This window comes from Pecten maximus, chromosome 3 (assembly GCF_902652985.1).
Source record: "Pecten maximus chromosome 3, xPecMax1.1, whole genome shotgun sequence".
Classification (NCBI taxonomy): domain Eukaryota; kingdom Metazoa; phylum Mollusca; class Bivalvia; order Pectinida; family Pectinidae; genus Pecten; species Pecten maximus.
This window is the reverse complement of record NC_047017.1, coordinates 1,279,494-1,297,583: the sequence shown is the minus strand read 5'-3', so window position 1 is coordinate 1,297,583 and position 18,090 is coordinate 1,279,494. Positions and strand designations below refer to the sequence as shown.

The following is an 18,090-nucleotide window of genomic DNA, read 5'->3' as shown; positions in this document are numbered from 1 at the left end:
GGACTGTCATTACAGGTATATACTGTCAGGAATGTTATAAGGATAGGTGGACTGTCATTACAGGTATATACTGTCAGGAATGTTACATGGATAGGTGGACTGTCAAACAGGTAAATACTGTCAGGAATGTTATATGGATAGGTGGACTGTCAATACAGGTAAATACTGTCAGGAATGTTATATGGATAGGTGGACTGTCAATACAGGTAAATACTGTCAGGGATGATATATGGATAGGTGGACTGTCAATACAGGTAAATACTGTCAGGAATGTTATATGGATAGGTGGACTGTCAATACAGGTAAATACTGTCAGGAATGTTATATGGATAGGTGGACTGTCAATACAGGTAAATACTGTCTGGAATGTTATATGGATAGGTGGACTGTCAATACAGGTAAATACTGTCAGGAATGTTATATGGATAGGTGGACTGTCAATACAGGTAAATACTGTCAGGAATGTTATATGGATAGGTGGACTGTCAATACAGGTATATACTGTCAGGACTACCAAAGGACAGGTGAAGTTGAACTTGTACAAGATCAAGCTGATCATGCTGATCGAGAGGTACTTTCTGTCTACATACAACGATAGTAACACATTAAAACAGAATCTCTGGGGACCAAGAAAATAAGTTTTGTTATAAGCATTGTTCACTTAATACCAGGTACAAATATATCAAAAATTTGGAAAAAATGTTGAAGTCGTCTCCCGTTACACCACCACCTTTTGTCCCATGCCGTGTTCCATGTTTGTTAGTAAAATGGGGTTAGCAATATAATCGGGGTTTAGCACATGCACAACAGTCATACACTTGAGCACTTATCCATTCAATGAGAATGATATATGTATACCTGAAACAAATGCAGCATATACACGTATGAATTTATAAATTGCAGTCATAAATTATATTTGTAAAACAATGTTTTGTAATAGGTACAACAAATAATTAAGTATGAAAGAAAGAAGGGGATTCAGCTACGTCTATAAATAGAACACTAGAGAGTTCCACATTTACCAAAGTGGTAGGCGGTACAGATCATACTGATGGAAAAGTATTTTCTGTCTTCGTATAGTTTATTGTTTTACAGGAATACTCCAGGGGTGTTTGAATAAATGAAGAAGAAGTAATGGTTACCTCCCTTGAGAATCTTTCCAATTATCAACTGCGTATTCTCAGATTTGCCATTTCTATTCAGTGAATCAATAATTTTCTTTGAAAAATTATCTCAGTAACGAAATTGTCATAAAAAATTGTAAAAACAACACCAAAACATGTACATAGACATAATTGAGGTGAGTACTTGTTGCTGTATACTCCGAGTAATTTACCTACAGATGGATTATACACACATATGACTGATGCCTCAACGACAGATGATCACGCTCATAGACATCCCAGGCAAAAAACGTTAACAATGATGATATTGATATGATGCATTTGGAACTTTTGTATTTGAAAATGGTTTTGCATGGTGATATGGTATGGTGGTAAAAACATGGTTTTTTATAGTAAGGAAATCTGTTCTGAAAAAAATTATGGCAGTATGCATAGTTGCATGGTGATAAAACCGGGAGACTGTATATCTACTGCAGTTTGTTATAGGAATATTATTCTGCTAAAACTGACCATAATCACAGGCTTCAAAATTCTGCCCTTTTGTCAGCTATATACTGTTCTTAAACAAGAGATCCCAGAGGGATCTTGGCGCCCACCATTGAATGATCTTTATAGGTTCCATGTCAGATTGATCTTTTCTCTACTTTTCCCTTCCTCTAAGTCTTACTAATCTGTGTAAATTCAGAAACAGCCCTCTAGTACTTTTCAAACAATGGAAACCTATATATAAAATTTAAGATTTAGCGATAATGGCTGCCTGTTGTTTTCAGATTGGTCCCAAAATGCAACACCAGGGACCAAGGGGAACCTATATATGAAAATTGAAAAAGATCCCTTCAGTACCTTCTGTAAAATAGCGATAACAAACTTCAATTGTCAAAATACAAGATGGCTGCCTGTCGGGCAGGTTGTTTTCTGACTGGTCTCAAAATCCAATATGCATAACTAGGCACAGAGGGCAACCTACATATGAAATTTCAGAAAGATCCCTTCAGCAATTTCTGATAAATAGCGATAACAAACTTCAATTGTCAAAATCCAAGATGGCTGCCTGTCGGCCATGTTGTTTTCCTATTGGTCCCAAGATGCAATATGCAGAACTACAGACCAAGGGGAACTTACAAAAATGTTTGAGAAAGATCCCTTCAGTACTTTCTGAAAAATAGCGATAACAAACTTCAATTGTCAAAATCCAAGATGGCTGCCTGGGGGCCATGTGGTTTTCCTATATGTCTCAAAATGCAATATGCATAACAAGGCACCAATGGGAATCTACATATGAAATTTGAGAAAGATCCCTTCAGCATTTCTTAGAAATAACGATAACAAGTTTCAATTGTCAAAATCTAAGATGGCTGCCTGTCGGCCATGTTGTTTTACGATTAGTCTCAAAATGCAATATGCATAAAAAGGCACTGAGGGGAACATACATATGAAAATTTGAGAAAGATCCCTTCATTACTTTCTGAGAAATAGCGATAACAAACTTCAATTGTCAAAATCTAAGATGGTTGCCTGTCGGCCATGTTGTTTTCCGATAGGTCTCAAAATGTAATATGCATAACTAGGCACCAAGGGGAACCTATATATGAAATTTGAGAAAGATCCCTTCAGTACTTTCTGAGAAATAGCGATAACAAACTTCAATTGTCAAAATCCAAGATGGCTGCCTGTCGGCCATGTTGTTTTCCAATAGATCTCAAAATGCAATATGCATAACTAGGCACCAAGGGGAACCTACATATAAAATTTGAGAAAGATCCCTTCAGTACTTTCTCAGAAATAGCGATAACAAACTTCAATTGTCAAAATCCAAGATGGCTGCCTGTCGGCCATGTTGTTTTCCGATTGGTCTCAAAATGCAATATGCATAACTAGGCACCAAGGGGAACCTACATATGAAATTTGAGAAAGATCCCTTCAGTACTTTCTCAGAAATAGCGATAACAAACTTCAATTGTCAAAATCCAAGATGGCTGCCTGTCGGTCATGTTGTTTTCCGATTGGTCTCAAAATGCAATATGCATAACTAGGCACCAAGGGGAACCTATATATGAAATTTGAGAAAGATCCCTTCAGTACTTTCTCAGAAATAGCGATAACAAACTTCAATTATCAAAATCCAAGATGGCTGCCTGTCGGCCATGTTGTTTTCCGATTGGTCTCAAAATGCAATATGCATAACTAGGCACCAAGGGGAGCCTACATATGAAATTTGAGAAAGATCCCTTCAGTACTTTCTCAGAAATAGCGATAACAAACTTCAATTATCAAAATCAAAGATGGCTGCCTGTCGGCCATGTTGTTTTCAGATTGGTCTCAAAATGCAATATGCATAACTAGGCACCAAAGGGAGCCTACATATGAAATTTGAGAAAGATCCATTCAGTACTTTCTCAGAAATAGCGATAACAAACTTCAATTGTCAAAATCCAAGATGGCTGCCTGTCGGCCATGTTGTTTTCTGATTGGTCTCAAAATGCAATATGCATAACTAGGCACCAATGGGAACCCGCATATGAAATTTGAGAAAGATCCCTTCAGTACGTTCTGAGGATTAGTGAAAACAAGAATTGTTTACGGACGGACGGAGGGACGGACGGACGGAGGGACGGACGGAGGGACGGACGGACGGACGGACGACGGACCACGGACGCAGGGCGATTTGAAAAGCCCACCATCTGATGATGGTGGGCTAAAAACTGCAGATGGTAGTCAAAACCTGGCCATCACCAATTGAGGGAGTTTTGAAGGTATGTTGTGTGAAATAGTTCATACCTACATGTTGATCGATTTCACACTCACTAATTGACTACCTGCCAGATGTCAATTCATCAAAATATGGAGTCTATGTTGTTTGATTAAGTTGAAAGGTTGTCGACTGCAGCTTTCAAATGCAGCCATCTTTAACTTGAATGCCAATCAGAATTGCTTCTGGTAAAATTATGAAAAAAAATTTCATCTTTTTGTATTTTGCTCACGATCTGTTCCTTTTCATTAATATATAGTGTTTATACGATATATGTGTGGAAAATATCCAAATAATAACATAATTGACCATTATTCCTCCAAGTTGCATTTATTATCATCATTTTTTCTACTGATTGTTTTTTTTACTGAATATCTAGAATCAGAGGACATGAGTACAGAGTATACATGTTTACATCTTACTGTTAGTGATTCTGTCGACTAGATTTGGATTACAATCCATGGATTTTGACAGGCAACGGGTCTGAATTATGGAGTCTGCGAATATGGTCAGTTTTAGCGAACTAATAATAACAATAGCAGTGAAGGACTAAGGAAATGTCGTTAAGAATACAAGAGACTTATTTCTGGCTGATAGATAATAAATACATATTGAAAATAAACAGCTACATGCTTCAGTTTACAAATTTAAGGAGTGATTTAAGTAAATCACACGACAGTATGCGAAGTTGTTTGTTTGATTAAAACAGTTCACTAACTGTATAAATGTAACAATAACTCACTATACAATAACTCACTATACTTACCTGTACATGGGTATCTAAACTGCACTATGACATGCTATTATGTCAAAAACCTGGCATCATTCAGGTGTGACGACTGCCCGATGGCCAGTACATTATATTGTTAGTAATTAGTGTTGATATTTACCTGAGCGGGCCAAGGTTATATGGTTAGTAATTAGTGTTGATATTTACCTGAGCGGGCCAAGAAGTCGTTATGTCACAGGCATTAAATCATTTTGAGAAATTCATTACATATTTTAAATTTTTATATAGAAATGATAGGGCACTTTAGGGGGGGGGGGGGGGGGGGGGGGGGGGGGGGTGTGTATAAAAAACGCCATAAATTTGTTGTAAGCATGTTCGATAAACATGTTTTACTGTAGCTACATGTGTGTCACTTACATAACTAGCTCTGTCACCATATATAGTACTATCAAATAATTATATACCAAGTGTATTCTAATACCTACATGTATGTGCTTACTCTGTATATTTCTTACAAACATTTGATTGACCTGATATTAAGTGATATGATCACACCACTATTTGTAATAATCAGACAGCTATATTTGTCTCACTCGTAAATACGGCTATTACTCTCACCTGTCTCATCACTGCACATTTCTAAACGTCTCTTCACCGGTTCTTCCACTTTACCCAAATCTGTGACAATGCTACACAAGGATGCAGGAAGGAATGACGCCCATTCTGTTTCTCTAGGTCAAGTCTCCTTGAATTCTAGTGACAATATTATTCACAGCAGAAATGACCTAAGGTAGATAAAGCAGCTGAGAAAATCCTTGTTTTTTTTGTGTTTGCTGTTTACAGTGATCTAAGTGACACAGCTGTCAGCCATAAGACTGCCTGCTTCTCCTCACACGGCAGGGCTGGAGGTTTTTATCTGCAACATGTCTACACATTTGTAAACCATGATGTACACATCTCCATTTTGCAGATTATCCCCTTGTCACCACCATAGTCGGTGGAACTACAGACAGCTATGCTCCAAAATCCACACATGTACAGATGAAAGCAGACCTAAGAATGACAGCTGGACACAGCTGAATGTTTAAGCTTTCTGAATGAAATTGAATAAATGCAGCACTATAGCATTTGAGAAGCCAATGCAAGTATCATGATTGAGATGTTGCTGCAGCTGAGCATGGTATGAATGCCTGTGTCCAGGCTCCCGATGTCATCATCTGGTCAGAGTCACAGAGGCCTGGTGGTCACCATCTTCCTGCTACCACCACCACGACGACGATGCCTTTGCATTGTCGCGAACCCTAGCTGACATTATTTCTCCAGTTTTAAAACTAGGAATGCATCATCATCATCATCACCAGCAGCAGCAGCAGCAGCACACGACACTCTGACTGAACACAGGCCAGCAGCTACAAGGCTTGGAATAGACCAAACAAGCTTTGATTTCCAAATGGAATTATTCTCGGCTACTCTGTCTGTATACAGTATATTTAGAGCATCAATGTAGAAAGATCGCACACCTATAAAACACTGCACTTACGTCAAAGCGCCATCAGTCTTGCTTGTGTATTGATCCAGTTTGGCTGCCTATATCTGGCTCACTGGCCGGCCGCTCAGCTAAAGCAGCACATCTCTTTATACAAGTATGATGTTCTCCAAGCCAGGTGTTCACACCAAGTCCGTGGCTAGGTCACTGGACCAAATCATTGCTTTATCCTCAACACCCTCTCCAACTACCAATGCATTAATGACTAGCTGCAAATATAGACTTGAAGGTGACAAAATGACACTATAAATACACAGACTGCATCAGAGGGTTCAGCTCAGTCTCAGCCAAGATCTAGATCTAGCAGCCAGCATTATATTAATTTATGAACCTTGTAGTTTCTTATAATCTGCTTGTACCAAAATATGGAGCTGAGAAGTAAGTGACTGCAGCCAAGGGAATGGAGAGTCTCATTATATAAAAGACACATGGAACGGTCAATGAGTGAATTTCTAACCATTTTTTACTTTCGTATGATACCTTGGTAAATAAGGACAACCAAATATTTTCATATTCAGTTGATAGTTTATATACCACACATTACAACATCCCTTACATATCTTGTCAGTTTATATACCACACATTACAGCATCGATCCCTATAGTCAGTTTATATACCACACATTACAACATCCCTAGTCAGTTTATATACCACACACTACAACATCCCTTGTCAGTTTATACACATAACATATATTTCCCCAATAGGGCCCCACCCTTCAGGCCCCACCCTTCAGGCCCCTGAGAGCCAGACCCACTGTTTATACAAAATTGGTTTCCTTTATCCAAAGGATGCTTCAAACCAAATTTGGTCAAAATATACTCTGTTGGTCATGAGAAGAAGCAATTTTTAGTAAAAGCTGACAGAAGACGGACAGCAGACAACAAGGATGAGCTAGAAAGGACATATGAAACATAATGCAATTAAAGTGTATACATACTCAGAATGAAAATTGATATACTAGAAAATGTCTCTAAGATATATATAAATGCCCCCGCTGCCACATGACACCTCAAAACACTGTTAAGGATCGCATCAGCAGTTCCTGAGATTAGTTTGTTACATTGCATCGAGACGGGACGGGACGGGACAGAAATGTCTGTCCCATCCCGTCCCGTAGTGGGGTATAAAAAAATTAGCCTCTATTCCTACTACATCAACAAGGTGTAACACACTTGAAAGTCGGAAGTAGGGGATGAGCATCGATTCACTTTGAATTGTACATATGTTTGTACATATATAGGATGCAGGGCCATTTTGTAAACTAGACATTGTCTAAATATGTAACCCTGGATAAATAAAAGATATTATTATTATTATTTTATTATTATAAATGTTCAATCCGACTTAAATATAAAATGCACACAAACTTCAGTGACGTACCTTGATTTAGAAATCTTAATTATCAATGCATGTTATTTTATTGTGTGACGATGAGCATATGGATCAAAAGGGATCGTGATAGCCGACGATGCAACGACTGTGGAACAGAAGTAGTCTACATACCGTATTTTAGAGCGGTATGTAGGGGCAATCTGATTGGTCAACAGCTCTGTAAACAATACTCACTACAATTGTCGACCAGTCAGACTGTCCGTTTTAAAACAGTTCTAAGACAAATAGCCGACTTCCGTTCCACAGTCGATGCAAACTCCGCCGTAGCCGGTCCCAAGCTCGCGTTGAGAAAGGAGGAGGGGATCACCAACTGACAACACCTAACCGTCACCCCGAACTAATGTTCTAACCTAGAGTCGCGAGTAGAGGTTGTAGCCTAAATCGAGACTTTAAACCTGCAACATCAACATCAACATCAACATCACAGTCGATGCATCATCTGATCTTAACGTGTTACACCTTGTTGATATAGTAAGAGTAGGGGCTAATATTTTTGTTCTATAAATACTAACGAGAGGCAGATGCCTGGTTACAACAAAAGGTATCAGAACATGGTAGGTAAAATACAGGTAAACTAGAATAGGACATACACAAGCTGGATAAATGAGCGACAGGTTGAATATCAGTTACATATATTTGGTACATCTGAACTTCTTCCTCATGATATGATATTTGATAGATCTGAAGATAGAAGGTGATATGAAAGTACCCCCCACCTGATATAGCTGTACACATATGCTTTGTCCTCCCAGAAATAGATACACGCTATATATAGATAATGTGTATGTCTGTGTAACACTGGCCAAACAATTACTTGAATCACGATAATTAGCCTTGTTGTTTTACAATTACACTTGTTTACAATTAGTTCATGCATAGCAAAGGCAACATAAATATAGCATCACATTGAAATATCCTTCAATTTATAGTGAAACCTGTCTAATGATCTCGGACAGAGACCAACAGTAATATGATTATCATCATAATCTGTATTTCATTCCTATGTAAATTTCACGTTTATGTATTATATAATTAAAAACCTGTTTATACTTGTTCTATTTTTAAAAGAAGAAATATTTTAAATAAAATGCCATTTAGACTGATATAAACGTGACATTGTTTCGTTTCACAAACCATCTGAGCCATCCATTTGATGAACTTTGAATTAATGCCTTATACTTGGCGACAAGTTGGCATAATATTTGCGAGCTATCCTGCCAACTTTGATCTACAAAGGATCGAGTCTGTCATAAGTTTCTTGCCTCTAACATTACATGTAAGTCACTGTAACATGTTGCGTTTGTTTCAACGATGGACGTTTTATTTCATAAATGCATTTCTTTTATTAATGTGCTGAATTTCGATCCCCCTAGATCAAAATCTTTAATGATTTTCATACCAGTATCTCTGAGGTTTAACTTAGTTCAGTTGAAAGCCTGTCAGCTGTTCACAACATCTCGCAAGATTTTGTTAGGTGTCCTAGAAAGTGTATTGACAAGCTTGGTGTCAAATTCAAATAATACAACATACAGTAAGATGTTACAAATTCTGTCTGAGATAATGTGATACAGACATGTTACACAGGGTGATATAGGTAAAATATGTAGGAAATACATCGGGCGACAAAACTAGTGTTGAATTAAGACAACGTGACTTAAAAACAGGGTAACAGATAGACAGCTTTGATTGTACTACATCCTTATTGACAAAGCTAAGATACTGTTTAAGTTAAACCTAAGATGCACAAAAGGCCTTATCCCATGTCCACATTAACTTTCAGATAATTTTGTGACTTTGTTTTGAATGCACGTCTCTTATTGGTCAATATTGAATGACTATCTATATGTAGCAGATTGGGGGGTCATTCGAATGTGACCTAGCCCTGATCATGGCACCTTCAGAGGTTCAGGCATGGCACACAGAAAGCATTCAGATGATATCAATCAGATTGGTCAAACTTCTGAGACTTGGCTGTCTGTCTGAGACATTTCTTTTTCTTGAATCTCCAAATGATCATGAACTAGGGACAAAGAATAAACTGTATTAATCAATCTCAGCATTAATGCACTTCCACAACAAGGTACCCAATGGAACCTACATATAGAATAAAGATTTATTAAAAATAATTACCGCTAGTCCGGCTACCTGAGAAATTGCAAAAGCAGATTCAGCAGACAAAATAAAAGTTCATCGTCTGTCTGTGCTTTTTTTTTAATATCAGTCTTTGTTTGTTTTTGCTTAACGTCCTTGTTTGTTTTTGTTTAGTGTCCTATTAATGCAGCCAGAGTCATTTAAGGACGTGCCAGGTTTTGGAGGTGGAGGAAAGCCGGAGAACCTGGAGAAAAAACACCAGCCTACGGTTAGTACCTGGCAACTGCCCCACATAGGTTTCGAACTCGCAACCCAGAGGTGGAGGGCTTGTGATAAAGTGTTGGGACACCTTAACCACTCGGCCACTGTGGCCCCTAAAAATCAGTCTCAAAACTAAACATACGTATACACGGAAAGAGACCATGAGGAACCTACATGTAAGATTGCTAAGGATCCTTCCTGGACTTCCAAAGAATTAGAACTAGTAAGATTTGTTAAGGACAGATGGACCAAAGAGCTCAGAAAAGGCCTGATGATAGGTGGTTAAAAACATCCTTTATATAAATACAGGTTATCAAATGTTTGTACATTTACACAATGTATATAACATAGCAACACATAAATGATGAAGGAAGACAATTTCAGGACTGGATCTCATGATCAACCTCAGGATCTACCATACCTAATTGCCTAGCCAGAAATACCTGCAGCGTACACCACTGTGCCACATCCACATTCTTAGTGATGGTCTACTCAATAATACCCTGGTTGACTACAGTGACAAATTATCTATTAGATGATATAAATAATTAGATTGCAATGTATATACATATATATGAACGCAAATATGTACACATATTACATATATTCATCACAGTAAAATGAGAAAAAATTATTAAATCCTTTGTGAACATTATAAATATATAACTGGTATTCCATTCATAATTATAATTCAGTCCTGATCTTATATTTTCTGCTTGAAATACTGTATTATTTAGTGTTAGACTTTCCATTGGTTTGACGGTTTAGTTTGTTTGATATATTATAGGTGATATACAAAGTATATATTAAATGTAATGTTGTTGTATTAATCATCAGAATGTTGTCACAAGATATCATGTCAATCCAATAAAGGATTTAGTCGGAATCCAAGTCATTTTTTTTATGCCAGACTGATTTCATGAATAAATTAAAGATTAAGTACAGGTGTAAACATCACTCTACTGTGACTTGTACTTAATTAGTTTTCTGAGGGAACAGAAATATTAATATAAACACTACGTTTGGATATATCATTATAACCATTTTTACCTGAAATGAAAATAAATGTACTGTCGTACAGAAATACACAATTACATGTGTATAATATATCTCATGTATTTATATATACATTTCCGTGGCGTATTTTTATGTTAACTGTATAATAATCATTGCTTAATGGATTTGCCAAATTGTCAAGGCTGTATTTTGTCTCAGACCTGTTTATTTCTTCATCTCGTCTACATCTAAATTGCAATTGATAAAGGTTATTTATTTAGGACAATAAATACATTTCATTGTGTGTAAAGTAAAGGTGTGCACAGGGTCAGTCTGAGTGTTAGTATTCATGCTGTACATCATTTTGCCAGGTTTCATTGTTAAAACAATGTTTGAAATGAAATCTTCATTATTCCAGAGTTTGATAATGAAGTGTTCATCATTCCAGTGTTAGATAATGAAGTTGTCATCATTCCAGTATTTGATAATGAAGTAAGTCATCATCATTCCAGTATTTGATAATTAAGTCATCATCATTCCAGAGTTTGATAATGAAATCGTCATCATTCCAGTATTTGATAATGAAGTTGTCATCATTCCAGTATTTGATAATGAAGTTGTCATCATTCCAGTATTTGATAATGAAGTTGTCATCATTCCAGTATTTGATAATGAAGTTGTCATCATTCCAGTATTTGATAATGAAGTTGTCATCATTCCAGTATTTGATAATGAAGTGTTCATCATTCCAGTGTTAGATAATGAAGTTGTCATCATTCCAGTATTTGATAATGAAGTTGTCATCATTCCAGTATTTGATAATGAAATCATCATCATTCCAGTATTTGATAATGAAATCATCATCATTCCAGTATTTGATAATGAAGTTGTCATCATTCCAGTATTTGATAATGAAATCATCATCATTCCAGTATTTGATAATGAAGTTGTCATCATTCCAGTATTTGATAATGAAATCATCATCATTCCAGTATTTGATAATGAAGTTGTCACATCCAGTATTTGATAATGAAATCATCATCATTCCAGTATTTGATAATGAAGTTGTCATCATTCCAGTATTTGATAATGAAATCATCATCATTCCAGTATTTGATAATGAAGTTGTCATCATTGCTTTGTTTGATGACGAAGTCGTCATCATCCGAGAGTTTCATAATCAAGTTGTCAACATTCCAGTGATTGATGATGAAGTAATCATTCTAGAGTTTGATGATGAAGTTGACATTATTACAGAGATTGATGATGATGTCATCGCATCATTCTAGAATTATACATAAATGCTATTTACAGACAACTCAAGATACTTAATTTAAGCATCTGTGTCTTAACATGAGCAAAACCATATGTCTCCTGACACTGCATATATACCTGAGTAATAAGGTGAGAAAAGCTTCGAAGGTGCTTCTCCACATCATGAACAAATTATCAACACATATATGTTTTGTTGGTTTTTTTTCAAATTAACAGTCAAAAATGAAAACAACAGAGGATTTGATGGATAAAAATTTAAGTCGAGCTCCATTCTAAATATAGTTGGTTCTGGTAATTTACAAGATTGAGAAACACATATATGACTTCATACAAAGACCCATGATCTTTTAGACTTTATAATTAGCATACTTAGGTATTGTCACTGTGAACAAAGGATTTGTACATAAAATCATTCACTTAGTTCTCCAATTATTTTTTTATGTGTCTTTAAGTGATAAATGGGAAAACAAGGGGAAAAAATGTGTATGATATGCAGAGAATAAAATCTTGATCAAGCAATGTTGTTTTAATTATTTGTCCATTATATACAGAACTTTTGAAATCTCCGTATGTGATTATATGAAATATCCTTCTGTGTGGATTTTAAATTTTTATACCTACATTTTCTGTTTGGATTTTAGATTTTTACAGCCTACAATTTTTTGTGTGGATTTTAAATTTTTACAGCTACAATTTTCTGCATGGACTTAGATTTTTGAATCTACAATTTTTTGTGTGGATTTTAGATTTTTATACCTACAATTTTCTGTATGGATTTTAGATTTTTACAGCTACAATTTTTTGTGTGGATTTTTGTAACTCACACAGACGGTTAACTTTGTTATACAAGTATATTATAACTACTATAACTTATCATTAACCTATATATGGTTTGTGTATGTGTATACTGTATACTTAAACCATATGAGTTAAAAATTCAAGCAAGTAACTTGCAGAATAACTCGCTATTTTAAATCAAATATTTATCAACATCTGATACTAAATACTCTAACAAACTCACATTATCAATTAGCGTTGGCTAAACCCATGTATAAACCAGGATTTGTAATTAAAATAGATGGAAGTTAAACTTTCCCATATATAAACCAGGATTTGTAATTAAATTTGATGGAAGTTAAACTTTCCCATATAAACCAGGATTTGTAATTAAAATTGTTGGAATTAAGTTAAACTTATACCTAATTCCTACACATAAACCAGGATGTGTAATTAAAACAGATAGAAGATCGAAGTTAAAATTACCCATATAAACCAGGATTTGTAATTAAAGCAGATGGAAGTTAAACTTGTCTTAGGACAGAAAACTGAAATAAGTACAATTTAGAAATGCACATTTTCTTCTTTTCTTTCTCCAATTAAAGTTTTGCAAAATCATTCACCACCGTGCAATTAAAAGGTTGCAATATTGCTTTTAATAATGTCCCAACACCCTATAGCTCTAGCTACTCAATGACTGTATATAGATTTATGTGAGCTACATGTACTTCCTATGTAATATATAACAGATAAACAATTTCAGCAGCTGGTTAAACATATATTATAAAGTATAGTTTACATGTTATACATCTAACCATCCAAACATTCACCAGACTTGCTTCCATCAATATATGACAACTAATGGGCTCTACCTTTTAATTGTGGATGAAGGATAGAAAACCTTATTGTATGTACTTGTGAAGTATGACATCACTTTATTATGTGTTTTAGATAAAAGTGAAACTCGCCAGCTGTTATCTGACCCGCGTAAGTGAAGGGCTACGTGAAGTTACAGGTGAATCTACTTACCCTGCTTTTCCTCGTTAGTAAACTCTTACAGTGCGGCCCAGGTGGTGGTACATGATAGCAAACATCAAAAGCCCAAATCTTAGTCTCGAATTTGAGAAACATTTACATAATGCCATGATAAATTCAGTAAAAAATACTGTTAAAACTGGAATAGAACTGGGTAATTATAAGTTCTAACATTTTTTTTCTTCAAGATTTGATTACAATAGGTATAAACCGGGTAATCAATATAGGTATAATTACTCCTTATAATTACAGGTTTTTAAGATTTCATTACTATACATATAAACTGGGTAATTATAACATCTTAAAGTTTTCTAAGATTTGATTATAATAGGTATAAACTGGGTAATGAATTATAACATCTCGAAGTTTTCTAAGATTTGATTATAATAGGTATAAACTGGGTAATGAACAGGTATGATAACTTCTGACAGTTTTTAAGATTTCACTACTATAGATATAAACTGTTTGATTATAACATCTTAAATTGTTTTTAAAGATTTTATTACAATAGGTATACTGAGGAATTGTAACTCGATCCTTATAGTCATTCTCATGAAAAAGCATAAACAAAGAACTGTTTGTAAATGGATAGACTATTGGATTGTCAGACCACCAACAAAAAGTGATTTGAATACATCTGATGATGCTGGGCTAAAACTGTAACAGCACATTGAATTTATAGTGAATGTAAAAACAAAATATCCATTTCTCAGTTTATTTTGATTTTTTTTAATAAAGAATGAGACAATCCAAAAAGATCTTCTTTAGAAAAAAAATGGAGTTTTTTTATTATCAGATTGCAGAAAAATATCGCTATTTTTAAATCTTTCAAATATGCTATGAAACTATTCAAATTGGTATCAATGAATATTATTGAATACAAGGAATCCAAAAATACTGACACTTATTAACAGTGGAGCTCTACCTGACATTTAATGCAACCATCCAAATGAAAGTCAATACAATACATTGGTATGATCTAGATTGTGACAATACCTTCCAAACAGCTACATGGGACAGGAATAAAAGGTATGTCAATCTATTGTCTTACAATGTGACATTGTCATCATACATTCAGAAACAGGACGTTTTTTATGAAAGTGTAATTTGATTGGTTGCTCGCTAGAAAATAATCGACCAACCAAATTGTATGATTTCCATTTATGCCTTGGACTTCCTGTTCCTATCATATAGCAGCAACTGATGAAGAAACACACTGATTCTGATTACGAGACATTAGCTCTCCTCAAACAATATAATTGTCCAATATTCAGACAATCACATTTAATTTCAGAACAGAACAACAAAGCCACAGACTTTATTTGTACAGACTACAGATGTTCAGTCATGTCAATCAATAGACATGATTATAGTAGCTATTCATCAAGGATTTTCCAAGCAACAGCTTTAGAATTTTTAAACACAAAACCTGATAAATCTGTATCCTGGTCCTTTACAATTACAAATGAGCATCTGTTAATGGTGAAATAAAGTTTAAATTTCTAGAAACAAGAGACCCATGGGGCCTGAATCGCTATATTAATACCTGGATAGTTTAACAATTAACTCTCTGATTTATAGAACATTGTGTCTCATTCATCCAATAATTATATAATGCTCCACACAAAATTTGATCAAAATCCATCAGAAGAAGTATCCGGTAATTCAAGGATTTACCTCTAATATTCCATTCCGACAAGTACATCCCACAGGATGTTTCAGAACAAATTCCGACACAAATTGTTCCTACAGAGGAAGGTTTTGAAAGAATTTGCTATATTTCCCCTATTAGTCTCAGTCCCTAACCAGACCCTTTCTCATACAACATTTGATCTTCCTTATCCAATGACGCTCCTGACAAAATTTGATCAAAATCCATTCAGTTGTTCAGGACTAGTAAAAATTTAACAGATTTACATATATTTCCCCTAATGGGTCTGCCCATGCAACCCAAGGAGAGCCAAACCCTTCACTATACAACATTAGGTCTCCTTTGCTCAATATGGCATATAGCTTGATCAGCAGTCCATCAAACCAGGTGAGCAAAAATGTGGACAAAAAATCAAGAAGCCCAATGGGCCTTAACGGTCACCTTGAGCACATCATACTACATTATAGCAAGTAATTAAAGGGACATTTCTTGGTGCAAGATCAGAAAGATGCAACAAGAGGCCCAATGGGCATGTATCGCTCTGACACCTGGCTCTACAGCAACTTTGAAGTATATCTAGGTCATTTCTGCAAATACTTTGCTGATTACCACTTCATTCAAATATCATAGTAGGCTAGGTTTATTTATGTCAATGAATTTTCTAGTCCTTCATTCCAGCATACTATTGGCCTAATATCACATAAAAGAGTCTCTTGTGAATTGGCTATCGAGAAATCATTGTTTAAAGATTTAAGTCTATTTGACCCCTGTGACCATTAATGTAGGTCAAGGTCATTCATTTGAACAAACTTGGTAGCTCTTCACCCAGCATGCTACAGGCCCAATATCAAGTCCCTGGGCCTCTTGGTTATTGAGTCATTTAAAGATTTTAGCCTATTTAAATTTGACCTCTGTGACCTAATTAATTGATATGTAGATAGATTTCTCATCAGAGTCTGCAAACAAAATCTGTCTGGTGTTAACAACTTATAATTACATTGTTTGTAATGTAATGCCTATTCTCAATAGAGATATATAAATACTTAACACAGAAGCAGAAGTCAAGTTTTTTGGTAAGGATGTTCTTTTGTACCATTGGTTTACTGTATCATCTTCCTTACAAAATATTTTAATTAAAACTCTTGATCTTTGGAAACAAAGTTGATATGACAGTTCACTTGTACATATAATAAAGTGTATTAAAATATCTATACATTATACATATATATGATATATATAAATATATATTGAAACTAATCAAAATAAAATAACATTTACAACCACAAATCATATCTATTGTTTTTCTTTTTAATGAAACATGGATAAAGTCATACAAGAAATTCACTTATTATTTCATTTAACTTTTTCTAATAAGAGTACATGAAAGATTCTACTTACTATATAGATTTAACAAGTTTACCACTTTAAATTTAACTTAAATTTGAAGTCATGAATGAAAATTACCATATGAAATATTTCCCATCTGATTTATTACGTTAAATTGCTTACTCTATATTAAATCCTCAAATGGAATGTCGAACAGGTACACCTCACATTCCTAATACATCGTATATATCAAATATAACACACTACTGTGACTGCTTACACTAGAATGTGATGTTGGTACTGACAATCTAATAAGTCAGGTGAGATATACATATCTTCAATCTAAGGCTAAGTATGGGAAGAAAATTTTAATAACAAGCTGTAGTTTCTTACATAAAATGTATGCATGCAGAAAATTACATATGTCTTTTTTTAAGAAATATTTGCCGGTTGGGATTCACCTTTTTAGATAATTAATCTCGTCTCCTATCTCTTTGTGTCAAACTAATTCGCACTTTGAAAACACTATTGAAAGATATATAATTAGTGATGACAGTACAGACAAATAAATTGTCACATTACAATTTGTCAAGACACAAATAAATAAGAATAAGAACGATTATGATGTGACTGCACGTTCATAGATAAATATGTAGATGCATACTTTTTTTCTCAAATGTAGGTCATTCCGGCTCTTTAAACTTGACTACAGCTCAAATATCCATTGTTTATATGGCAATATTTGCAGTAGATACTATTATGATTCTAAACTTTACAAATTATGTCCAATTTAAGTGAAATAGAAAATGTTTACATTATCAAAAGGCAATTATCTTTTAAACCTTTATCTTATTAAATCAATATAGGCTTAGTCGAAGAATACATGGACACATTTTAATCATGATGATGAACGGTACCCCTATAGCTTGATTTTTTTAAAAACTAATCCATGTAGACTCTATGGCAAGTCTTAACTCATGATCAGATTTGAGTGCTCAATATTAATTGACAGAGCATAACATATCCCATGGCCAGTGTCCAGTCTTTTAAACGGTTGCATGTGTATTTCAGGTTTAAGCATTACAAAAACTATATATGCATATTCCATCTGACTAAAAAGTCATGTACAAGTCT

The 18,090-nt window shown here is 34.8% G+C and overlaps 1 protein-coding gene across 2 annotated transcripts in view; it reads right to left on the bottom strand.

Moving 5' to 3' along the window:
- LOC117322905 (ras guanyl-releasing protein 3-like) overlaps positions 1–18,090 on the bottom strand; it is a 101,654-nt gene that overhangs the window by 83,160 nt on the left and 404 nt on the right. Inside the window, exon 1 of one of the 2 annotated variants that reach the window (XM_033877853.1) lies at positions 5,222–5,638. The exons of the other annotated variant lie outside the window; for it this stretch is intronic. Coding sequence (XP_033733744.1) covers positions 5,222–5,240 — 19 coding nt within the window. The 5' untranslated portion in view covers positions 5,241–5,638. Of the gene's footprint in view, positions 1–5,221; positions 5,639–18,090 lie in introns of those variants that run through there. 2 annotated transcript variants of the gene reach the window in all.